Raw genomic sequence first — 11609 nt, forward strand, 5'->3', positions numbered from 1 at the left:
TTGTCCTAGAGTGTTCTGCTTGCTTCTTGGAATAGTAAGAGGATTGAGGAAAACAGATATATTATATCTGCCTTTTATTTAGTGCTTCAATTTTAGTACAATTAATTTCTAAATTATGCCATGGTTATTGATGTAAAGATAGACACATAGACCAATGGAGAAGAACAGAGAGTCCAGAAATAGTCCTGTACATATACAGTGGATCTTGTAGATTTCCACAAAGGCATTATTATGATTCATTAAGAAAAAGATGGTCTTTCAACAAATGGTGCTGAAGTAATTGGATGTCCTTTTAGGGGAGGAAAAATGAATCTTGACCTCCGCCTCAGCACACACAAAAATTAATTCAAGATGGAGCAAAAACTTAAATGTGAAAGGTAAAACCATAAAGCTTGTAGAAGAAAACAGGTGATCTTCATAGCCTTGGGCTAGGCAAAAAAATTTCTTAAACAGGACACAAAAAGCACTCACCATAGAAAAGAAAACTTGATAAATTGGACTATATTAAAACTAAGAACATCTGTTTAAAATCCCATGGGAAAAATTCATAGCATGTCTTCAAGACCTCTGGCAGAAAATCAGGCTGGAATTCACCCATTAGCGCTCCAGAATCTGCCCCCTGCCCAAGACTGATGACCCTGCTACCTGTACTGGCAACAGGGAGATGAACACAGGTTAAAGTAAGTAGGTTTTGGCAGGACTGAGGCCCTCCGATCCTCACAATAAAATCGTCTTGCATTCCTTGTGTGGGTTTGATATGTGAGAAGCAGCTTTATTCCCGAGCCCCACCAAATCTCTGAACACTGGCGTGTTCTTCTCAGAACAATCCTTTGAGATCCCCTGAGCTTTGAAGTCTTCCTGCCAAGTCTGTGTGTGGGAAGGAGAACGGAGCAGCATGAGGGCCCTCAGAGAGGTGGGCGAAGGCAGTTCAAAGCCCAGCCAGATCCGGCTCTGTGGTGGCCAAGCCCTTGGGGTCCCAGAGCCCTAGAGGAAGGCTGGGATAGGATGAGGCCCAACCCTTTGCAGGGTTCTGTATTGCTGCATCCAGACTAGGAAATGTCTGAGACAGAGCCAGAAACGTAAATACTGCACCACTATGGTCACCACATTTTCACGTTTGCAGCAGAGGAGCCAAGCCCCCTGGCCAGGATATATGCTTCCTTTTCAGACCTATGGTTTGGAGGGAAGGAAGCATGAAATGTATTTAGAGCTTTCCAAACTTTGATTGTTTTGCACATTCCTACAAAGGGAAAAAATAAAAATATCCCAAGGGATTAAAAAAAAACAGATTCTAATACTTTAGATGAGTGGGAAAATCTTGCATACTGGGGTCATTTCCTCTCTATTTCAAGAAATTAATACTGTGCTGGAAATAGTCTGTTGCAAAAGGGGAGACTCATGTCCCTTGAATGCTGATTATGCCAGAAACTTTCCAGTCCTAAGGGGAGGTTGTCCCTTTCCCAGGACTCTGATGCAAGATGACCCTGCAGTTCACTATTTTGCTAGGATAGGAGACCCAAGTCAACAGAGATTTAAAATTCAGAAGGGATCGTTAACTCATTCATTCAAGAAACCGTGCTGAGCATGGAAGAAGAGCCAGGTTAGGTTCTGGAGTCTCACACCGCCCCACATGAGGAACCCAGGCTACCAGCTCCCATGATCCCTGCTCTGCAATGGTCCCAAGTCTTTCTAAAGGCCCCTGGTGACTAAGCCCTGGCATTCAGACTTAGCAGAAATGGCATACTAATTGCCAGTAAATAAAAAGTAGGTGTTTGGCCGGGCGCAGTGGCTCACGCCTGTAATCTCAGCACTTTTGGGAGGCGAGGTGGGCAGATCACTTGAGTCTAGGAGTTTGAGACCAGCCTGGCCAACATGGTGAAACCCTGTCTCTACTAAAAATACAAAACATTAGCTGGGCATAGTGGTGGGCACCGGTAATCCCAGCTACTCGGGAGACTGAGGCAGAAGAATACCTTGAACCTAGGAGGCAGAGGTTGCAGTGACCCAAGATTGCGCCACTGCCCTCCAGCCCAGTCGACAGAGTGAGTCTCTGTCTCAAAAAAAATAAAAATTAAAAATAAAAAAAAAGTAAGTGTGTGCATCTCTACTATAGATGCTGGGAAGCCAGGCTGCCAGGAGACAGGCACAGTTGGTAAGCGCCCACTCTCTCAATATCTGTTGGCTTCCACAGTGCTGTGTTTCAGAGCCGAAGCAGAAATCACCCAGGGAGGTTACTTGCATCAGCTCCAGAAAATGTGCAAAGGATTGAAGTTCTGAGACTTACCCATTTAGGCATCAGTCTCCCTCAGTTGATTAGAGCAGGAATCAGCAAATTTCTTCATAAAAGGCCAGAGACAGTGAATATTTCAGACCATACAGCCTCAGCCACAACTACTCTAGCAGCTGGAGATAGCAGGAAACAAGTGTGGCTGTGTTCCAGCAGAACTTTATTTTATGGACATTTCCTTAAAATTTTCACACATCATGAAATATCCGTCTTTTAATTTTTTTTTTTTTTTTCCATTTAAAAATGTAGGCCAGGCACAGTGGCTCACACCTGCAATCCCAACATTTTGGGAGGCCGAGGCGAGCGGATCTCTTGAGCTCAGGAGTTCGAGACCAACATGGCAAAACCCTGTCTCTACTGAAAATACAAAAATTAGCTGGGCATGGTGGCATGTACTTGTAGTCCCAGCTACTTGGGAGGTTGAGGCGTGAGAATCGCTTGAGCTTGAACCCAGGACACGGAGGATGCTGTGAGCCAAGGTCATGCCACTGCACTCCAGCCTGAGCAAGAGTAAGACCTTGTCTCAAAAAAATAAAAATTTCTTTAGTTAAAAAAAAAAAATGCAAACACCATTCTTAGCTCACAGGGCATCCAAAAACAGATGGCAGGCCAGATTTGGTTCATGGGCCATAGTTAGCTAACCCAGGACCAGAGAGTCATACCACTTTCATAGCAAAAAGGATACACATGGTTTGTGTTGACGCTGAGTAGGGAACTTCTCCGGAGAGTACCATGGTACAGAAGGTGGGGGGTGTGTTCCCTAACGGGGGGAATGGAGAAGCATCACTCTGGCCTCTCTCAGTGGTCCTATAGCTGCTGACTCTATTTAGGCAGTGGCTTGAGGGTGCCCCCCAACTTGCCAATGTCTCCTGCCAGAGACATGGACACTGAGAACACTGGAAAAGGGGCCCTCTCCTTGGGGACCCTGGTCACACCCAATAGACCAGTCATTCTTCTTCCTTCTTACCAGCTGCCTCCCCTGACCGCACTGGAAGAAGGACCATTGTACCACCTTCCTCGACACCCGAGTCTCTTCTGTTCAAAGGTGCCTCGTGGCCAGGCATGGTGGCTCACACCTGAAATCCCAGCATTTTGGGAGGCTGAGACAGGAGAGTGATTTGAAGCTAGAAATTTGAAACCAGCCTGGGCAACATAGCAAGACCCCATCTCTAAAAAAAAAAAATTAAAAATTAACTAACATGGTGGTACACGCCTATAGCCCCAGCCACTCAGGAGGCTGAGGTGGAAAGGTTGCTGGAACCCAGGAGTTTGAGGCTGCAGTGAGCTATGATCAAGCCACTGCACTCCAGACTGGGTGACAGAATGAGATTCTGTCACAAAAAAAAAATTAAATTTAAAACAAAGATGTCCCTTCCAATCCCCTAAGGCACACAGCGCTCTATTCGTTTCTTTTCTTCCCTGCCTCATCACCTTTTCAGCGCTAGATCCTAAGCTTCTTGAGGCAGAGATTTCCATCTTGTCTGGGTGCTTAGCACATTTTCAGATACTCTCTTAGGTTTGTTTTCTTCATTACCTAAGGAGCAGTTGTTTGTTGCCTTTCCAACCCAAAATAGAAATGCTGGTAAACAAAAGAAGAAAAACACTGGGCATTTTGGAACTAAAATTGCATTATTACTAGAAAAGTCCCAGATAATAAAAAACAGCTGGTAAATTAGCACTCATCTAAGCATGGTCTGGGGAAGAAGAAAATTTTAATAACATATTTTTCTTTCTAATTATTTTTGTTTATTTAGATTTATGCATTCCCAAAGTGGACCTTAAAATCATATTGTGGTCGAAGCCAGTGTGGTCTTGGAAATTTGCTTCAGATAATCCACCAAGGGGACGGCCTCATAAACACTATTATTTTCTTCCTAGGATGCTGACTCATGTGAACGGCTGTTTAAAACATGACTTTGGCTTTGTGTCCTCTCCTGCAGGTCCTTCCATAGTGACACCCCCCAAGGACATCTGGAATGTCACTGGTGCCCAGGTATACTTGAGCTGTGAGGTCATCGGAATCCCGACCCCTGTCCTTATCTGGAACAAGGTCAGTGGCACAGACTTCAGGAAGACGTCCTAGATGGACATGCTTCTCTTGCACTGCACAAAGATGGTAAAACATGAAATCCTTAGTCTCCTGCGTTCACTGCGGCTCTTCCAAGGTGAAGCCTTAGGGCTAAGGTGAAGTACAGGTACCTCCCCTGGATCCATGGAACAAAAACCAGTCCCTGTCCTAAAAACTGAGAAACTGGAAGAACAATAATGCTGAACAATAATCCTGAACCCACCTTCGGATGTCTGTGCACCTGTGGTGTGTATGTGTGTGTGCATATGTGGGTACGAGTGTGTGTGTGTGTCTGTGTGTGTGTCCTCAGTGAAGACAGTATAGCATAGTGGTTAAAAGTGTAAGTTTCTGTCTTTCTGTCCCAAAACACCAAACCCCCCCCCCACACACACACACTGCCAAGCTGTTTGTGATGGCATCAGTCTCCTCATTTAAGACTCAACACTTAGCTGATAATTTGGATCCTGTCTGCTGGGAGATATTATTATTATTTTACTGAGAGGAGATGGGACGCTCGGTTAAGAAGGTGAAAAGCCAGAAGGCTCTATAGCGTTCTCCTGTGAGCATGGATTATTTTTTTCAGATTCCCTAAGTGCTGGGAGAGAGGATGAGTATATTTTAAGGGCACTGGAAGTAGGTTGGAAGGAGTGAGATGGGATCTATTCTTCTAAGTACCAAGGCTATAGAACCCTTAGTTAGGGACAGGAGGTCACTCCAGAACAGAGCATTAAAAAGGAACAAGAGGAAGAATATCAAAGAAAAAATTTTCTTCTTTCTGAATTTTGCTAAATGCTGGCCCCAAGTGGAAAAGCATGATATTATTTTAGTAAATCAGCTTTGAAATGACTTCCTAAATGGAAAAAAAAAAGCATGAGGCTGTGTGCAGTAGTACATGCCTATAATCCCAGCACTTTGGGAGGCTGAGGCAGGAGTATCACTTGAGCCCAGGAGTTTGAGACCAGCCTGACCAACACAGTGAGACTTCCTTCTTACAAATAATTATTTTAATTTAATTAGCCAGCCATAGTAATGCATGCCTGTGGTCCCAGCTACTCAGGAAACTAAGGTGGCAGAATCCCTTGAGCCGGGAGATCGAGGCTGGAGTGAGATGTGATTGCCTCACTGCACTCTAGCCTGTCTTAAAAAAAAAAAAAAAAAAAGAAAGAAAGAAAAAGAAAGAGCGTGAATTCCTTAGCCAAGTTGGCTGGGTTCTCTGCAAGCCAGGGTTTCTCAGCCAATTCTTTGCTGTGAGGGCTGCCTATGCTCTGAAAGATGTTTAAGCCTCTACTAATGATATAACAGTAGCACCCCCCATCCCCACTGTTGTGAGAATTAAAAGCATCTTCAGACATTGCCAAATGTCCCCTAATGGGGGGGAGCTGGGGAATTGCCCTGGATTGAGAACCATTGCTGTTAGCCTCAGCTCCCTTCTCTACAGTATAAAAGTAGCATGTAATTATCATAAGGATTAAAGTAATGCAAGTAAAAATCACTTGATACATAGTTAGCACTCAGTAGACGTTAGCTACTGTTCTTGGAAATTTTTCCCTTCAAGTGGCATTATCTTGTATAATTATCTTCATATTTGAAGCACACCATCTTCTCAGCATGGATGGTATGGAGAAGGGAAAAGAAACCACTCATTGCCATCACCTAATACCTCACAATTATACCATACACTTAGGTTTTTGTCCTTTTGTTATTGTTGTTGTTGCTGAGACAGAGTTTTGCTCTTGTCACCCAGGCTGGAGTGCAATGACGTGATCTTGGCTCACTGCAACCTCTGCCTCTCAGTTTCAAGAGACTTTCCTGCCTCTGCCTCCTGAGTAGCTGGGATTACAGGCAAGCGCCACCACACCCGGCTAATTTTGCATTTTCAGTAGAGTCGGGGTTTCTCCATGTTGGTCAGGTTGATCTCAAACTCCCGACCTCCCAGAGTGCTGGGATTACAGGCATGAGCCACCGCGCCACCCATTTTTGTCCTCCTTATACATTTTGAGTTGCTTAGCCTCACAACTATCCTATGAAGAAAAAAAAAAAATCATAAAACTCATGCTGCCAAAAAAGAAACTTAGTCTAAGCACAAAAGTTTAACCAGACATCCCTTTTTAACTGCCTTGCTTCTCCAGCAAGCTCTAAGGTAGATGATGGTCTCTCTTGACTCTCTTTTTGCTCTTTGTGTGATCAGAGGAGCAACTTCTAGAACTCCAGGAAGACTGTGGCTCCCGCAGTCAGACCTCTTTGTTGCAAGTTCCACCAGCCCATTTGAAACTAGCCTACGTGAAACAAAAAGGGGGTGGGGTTCAACCTCAAGTGCCCCTGCATCTAGGTACACACGCCATCAGGACTCTTAACTCTTGAATCTTTGCTCTCAATATACTGGTCTCATTTTCTTCTGCTTCAGAAAGCTTCCTCTGCAGTGGGAGATAGCAACTCCACTCACATCATTATCACAGCTTAAAGACCCCAGAGAAAGAAAGGGCTTCCCTTCTCCCTGCTGCATTGTGAAAAAATCCCACTGAAGAGCTCAAGCCCAGGTCAGGCCACCTGCTAACCTCTGGCTCCCCCGTGCGGCCAGAGGGATGTGGCCACTGATAGTGGCACCTGCGTGAATCTGCCTGGTTTGTGTCAAGTCTGGGAACAGGTACCAGGAAATGCCTGATGTGGAGGTGATGGCAGAAGCAAAGCCATCTATACCATCCTGTACAGCTGAAACTTCTCTTAAAGGAGCAATAATATTTCACCCCCAATCAATTATGTTTTTAAAAGGAAGGTGGAGCAAGAGCAATTAAGGGCAGAAATGCAGTCCGCGGATGGGTTCCCCTCCACCCTTACTGCAAGATCTACAGGCCTTCCTCACTGCTTATTTGAAGATTGCTTGTTTGCTCAGGGTGTGGAGAGGTAGAAGAATAATGTTCTGAGGAATATCCACGAAAAGCTCCGTTGCAATTCTCTACAGTTTTCTAGGGATACTTATGCATTGAGAAGCGAGTCACCCAAGTGTCCTTGGGCATGGGACCTTATTGGCAAATCTTGGCAAAGATAATTTCTTCAGTCCTTGCTCTACCTGACCCCACCTAAAGTATTCACATACCAGAGGAATACATCTTCCTCGGGAATCTGTTCCCTTTTAGGACTGTACAGGGCAAATCCCAGTAGGCCTCCCTCAGGGCTTGTTCTCAGGGCTATTCAAAAACACTAAAGTGGTCGAGGCTGGTGTGGTGGCTTGCACTTGTAGACCCTAACTGCTTGGGAGGCTGAAGTAGGAGGATCGCTTGAGCCCAGGAGGTGGGGCTGCAGTGAGCTGTGATGGCACCACTACACTCCAGCTGGGTGACACAGCAAGATACTGTCTGTAAAAACAAAACAAAACCCACCATGTCAATCAACGAGATGGGTGCTGAAGGAAAAAAGTGAAGAGGAAGTAGGAAACTATTTTTTTCTGCAGACTTTCCAGAGCAAGCAAAACCCGGCTGTGATACTGTGCTCGTTTTCTTCTACCATCATAATGTAATTTGCCACATGCATCTCCCAAGGCAGTGTTTCTTACACTGTAGCCTGTGACCCATCAGCAAGTCCTGGAGCTAATGTAGAGATCACAGTTAGCATGTTCTTATAAAAAATAAAAATAAAAAAAATAAGCCAGGTGTGCGGTGGCCCAGACCTGTAATCCCAGCACTTTGGGAGGCCGAGGCAGGCTAATCACCTGTGGTCAGGAGCTCGAGAGCAGCCTGACCAACATGGAGAAACCCCAACTACTAAAAATACAAAATTAGCTGGGCGTGGTTGTTGGTGCATGCCTGTAATCCCAGCCACTCGGAGGCTGAGGCAGGAGAATCACTTGAACCTGGGAGTACACGGAGGTTGTGATGAGCCGAGATTACACCATTAGCACTCGAGCCTGGGCTACAAGAGCAAAACTCCATCACAAAATAAAAAATAGAACAGGACCTAAGTTAAGGTATCACACTTACCGCTTATGAAGGTGTCATTTCATATAACTTTTGTATATTCCAGATTACAATGTAAAATGTATTTCATAGTTAGGGCCATGTCAAAACTAAGGAAACTTGGGAAGTCACTGACCTAAATAATTAAAGAGTATTTGTTTACTCATTACTGTCCTTGTAACCAGACTCTTAAGAATACAGACATTGGCTGGGTGCGGTGGCTTATGCCTGTAATCCCAGCACTTTGGGAGGCCAACGTGGGCAGATCACCTGAGGTCAGGAGTTCAAGACCAGCCTGACCAACATGGAGAAAACTTGTCTCTATTAAAAATACAAAATTAGCCAGGCGTGGTGGTGCATGCCTGTAATTCCAGCTACCTGGGAGGCTGAGGCAGAAGAATCGCTTGAACCTGGGAGGCAGAGATTGCAGCGAGCCAAGATCACGCCACTGCACTCGTCTGGGTAACAAGAGTGAAACTTTGTCTCAAAAAAAAAAAAAAAAATACAGACATATTTACTGTCACATGCACTTCAAATCCAATTTAAGAGTAGAACACCTTTTTGGATAGGATATTAGGATCCTCACTTGTTAGACAAGAGAAACTGAGGCTAAAGAAAGACAGCATGTTTTTCTTGCTCGAGGATTCTTTGCAACAGCAGGATTAATGGCACACGCCTTCTCTCCATGACACTTGAGGCTGCAGTGGCTATTCTTATGGTTGGCACAGCCTGGTGAATGGCCTTTACTTTCCTTACTGGTAGTTATCCTGCTGGCTTTAACAAGTCCCATACCTTTCAGCTAACACCTAGCCTAGGAAGTTCAAAGGGCAATATTTTGAAACGGGAACATGAACTAAAATAGCCATATTTGACTTAGCCCTTTTAAATCAGAGATGATGCTTACAGGGAAAGCAAAACACCTTCCCAGAACCTGTCTCTGAGACTGAGAGGCTCTCTGTTTATTTTTTTTCTTGCCTGAATATTTCTTCCGATTAGGACTTTCATGACCTCTAAGAATATTTTTTGATTAAAAATAGTGACCTCTAAGGTAATGGTGATAAGGAGAAATTATCCAAAGATGTAGAAAGAAAGAGTTGAGAATCTTCCCCCACCTCCTCCTCCTGCCTTAAGTAACCAAAAATACCTGGTTGGTATTTTTCCATACTCTTTTTCATATCCAACCATATTCAAACATATCCCTAAGGTAAAATGAAAATATAGTGTGCCAATGCTTTTCTCAACAAATAATTCATGGACATCCGTCCAAGTCTGCTTCTCAACAGCTATGTAATATTCCAAGTATTTACTAAATCAGTTCTGTATTGATTCTGTTGTTTCCACATTTTTGTCAACTTAATCCTACCTTAAACATACAAAGTACACATATCATACATACTAGTACTTTTATCGCTACAGGATAGATTCCCCAACAGTTACATGACTAGGTCAAAATATTTGTTTTAATAGACATTGGCAGATTCCTTTCTAAATAGATTGCAGTAAGGAGAGATGCCATTTTTCTGCCTCTTTACTAGCACACAATATTAACCTCTCTTTTTAGTTTTAGTTCCAATTTTAACTAGAAAACACATATTTATCAGCCAGCATGGTGGCTCACACCTGTACTCCCAGCACTTTGGGAGGCTAAGGCGGGAGGATCACTTGAGGTCAGGAGTTCAGACCAGACTGGCCAACATGGTGAAACTCTGTCTCTACTAAAAATACAAAAATTAGCCAGGCATGGTGTCACATGTCTGTAATCCCCGCTACTCGGGAGACTGAGACAGAATCACTGGAATCCAGGAGGTAGAGGATGCACTGAGCCAAGATCACACCACTGCGCTCTAGCCTGGGCGACAAATTGAGACTCTGTCTCAAAAAAAGGAAAAGAAAATACATATTTATCAACACTTAGAATCCCCTTACACAAATAAGGGAGAGTTTGTCATATAAAAATTTGTCATATGAAAATTCTTAGCACTTTTTTTCTATGTTTTCTACATGATGTATAACCTTTTGTAATTACATAACATTAAAATATATCATTCCAACACCTGTGAAAAGGGATACATTTCTGTTAAATCACTATATATCCACTTTGCACAAGGAAAATTTTTCTTAATCCACTGTGTGTGTGTGTGTGTGTGTGTGTGTGTGTGTAGTGATTTCTGTTAAATATTATATTTAACAAAAATTTCCCTGTGCATAGTGGATCAAGTTAACTGGCACAAAATGCTCTTTACTAAGAGCTACAAGATTTGAGGATAAGTAGCTCAGTCTCTAAGATTCAGTACTTCAGTGTTTATTTTCTTTCTTTGGTCACACACAAAACCCTGATACGATTCTGAAATTCAGTAAATAAAGGTCAGAGACGTACTACTTTAGACATTGAATCAAATTAATACTTCTACCAAAATATTCTTAAAACCCATTTTTAAGTAACTATTTCAAAAGCTGTTTTTAGCATAGACCATTTCTGCCAGTACTTGGGAAACTAAGGGAAAAGGTACCTATTTGAGGATATGTTTGTCTTCATAGCATTTGTGAGAAAGACATTAAGTTACCTGGTTTTCTCTCACTAGTGGTGACGTGGGAAAATTCCAGAAGAAAAATGCAAAAAGCCAAGCTTTCCAAATCGGTCATGCAAGATTATTTTTTCTAGAGCAGGCACTGGCCTAGATCACACGTGGTTTGCCGAGTCCCAGTCCTGGCATCATAAAGCTGAGAAAATACAGGGCAGGTCTGAAGCTGAGACAACAGCGTAGTCACAAAGAACACATGGGAGTGGGATCCACATGGGAAAAGCAACAGTGAGATTAAGTTCATAAAGTGTGTGTGTGTGTGTGTATTTGCCATAGATATACACAGTGTGTATACACACTATTATCTGGTCTTTATTAAGATTTGCTTTATTAGGGAAGAAAATGAAAAGGTAAGAAGCTATTTGAGATTGTAAATCCTTTCTAATTACAAAGGTAGTATCAAAAGTCAAATTGGCTCTTAAAGGAGGTCTGGGTTGGAATGAACAATCGATTTGTTTATCCTTTGATTTTTTTTTAACTCACCATTATCACAAGGCTTAAAATATTTGTACTCTGTAACTCAGCTGTTAAATATGTATGTATGGAGGAGTTACAAATGAATTTCATTCTTTTGTGTATTTTCCAGAGTTTATATAATAAACATTTTGCCTTTTAAAATGAGGGCAGAAGATGGTATTCAGTATTGGCCTTGAACCAAAGAAACGGCGTTTCTTCTGAATCTTGACATGACATATACAGAAACAGCAAGTTTTGTTATTTAA

The 11609-nt window shown here is 42.9% G+C and overlaps 2 protein-coding genes across 2 annotated transcripts in view; one reads left to right on the forward strand and one right to left on the reverse strand.

Moving 5' to 3' along the window:
• IGFBP7 (insulin like growth factor binding protein 7) overlaps positions 1 to 11609 on the forward strand; it is an 87123-nt gene that overhangs the window by 72434 nt on the left and 3080 nt on the right. Inside the window, exon 2 of the mRNA XM_017513259.1 lies at positions 4228 to 4337. Within this exon, the coding sequence (XP_017368748.1) occupies positions 4228 to 4337 (110 nt within the window). The remainder of the gene's footprint in view (positions 1 to 4227; positions 4338 to 11609) is intronic.
• Positions 1 to 11609, reverse strand: part of POLR2B (RNA polymerase II subunit B) — a 71298-nt gene that overhangs the window by 1799 nt on the left and 57890 nt on the right. The gene's annotated exons all lie outside the window — the stretch shown is intronic.

Source organism: Cebus imitator, unplaced genomic scaffold (genome assembly GCF_001604975.1).
Source record: "Cebus imitator isolate Cc_AM_T3 unplaced genomic scaffold, Cebus_imitator-1.0 Scaffold490, whole genome shotgun sequence".
Classification (NCBI taxonomy): Eukaryota; Metazoa; Chordata; class Mammalia; order Primates; family Cebidae; genus Cebus; species Cebus imitator.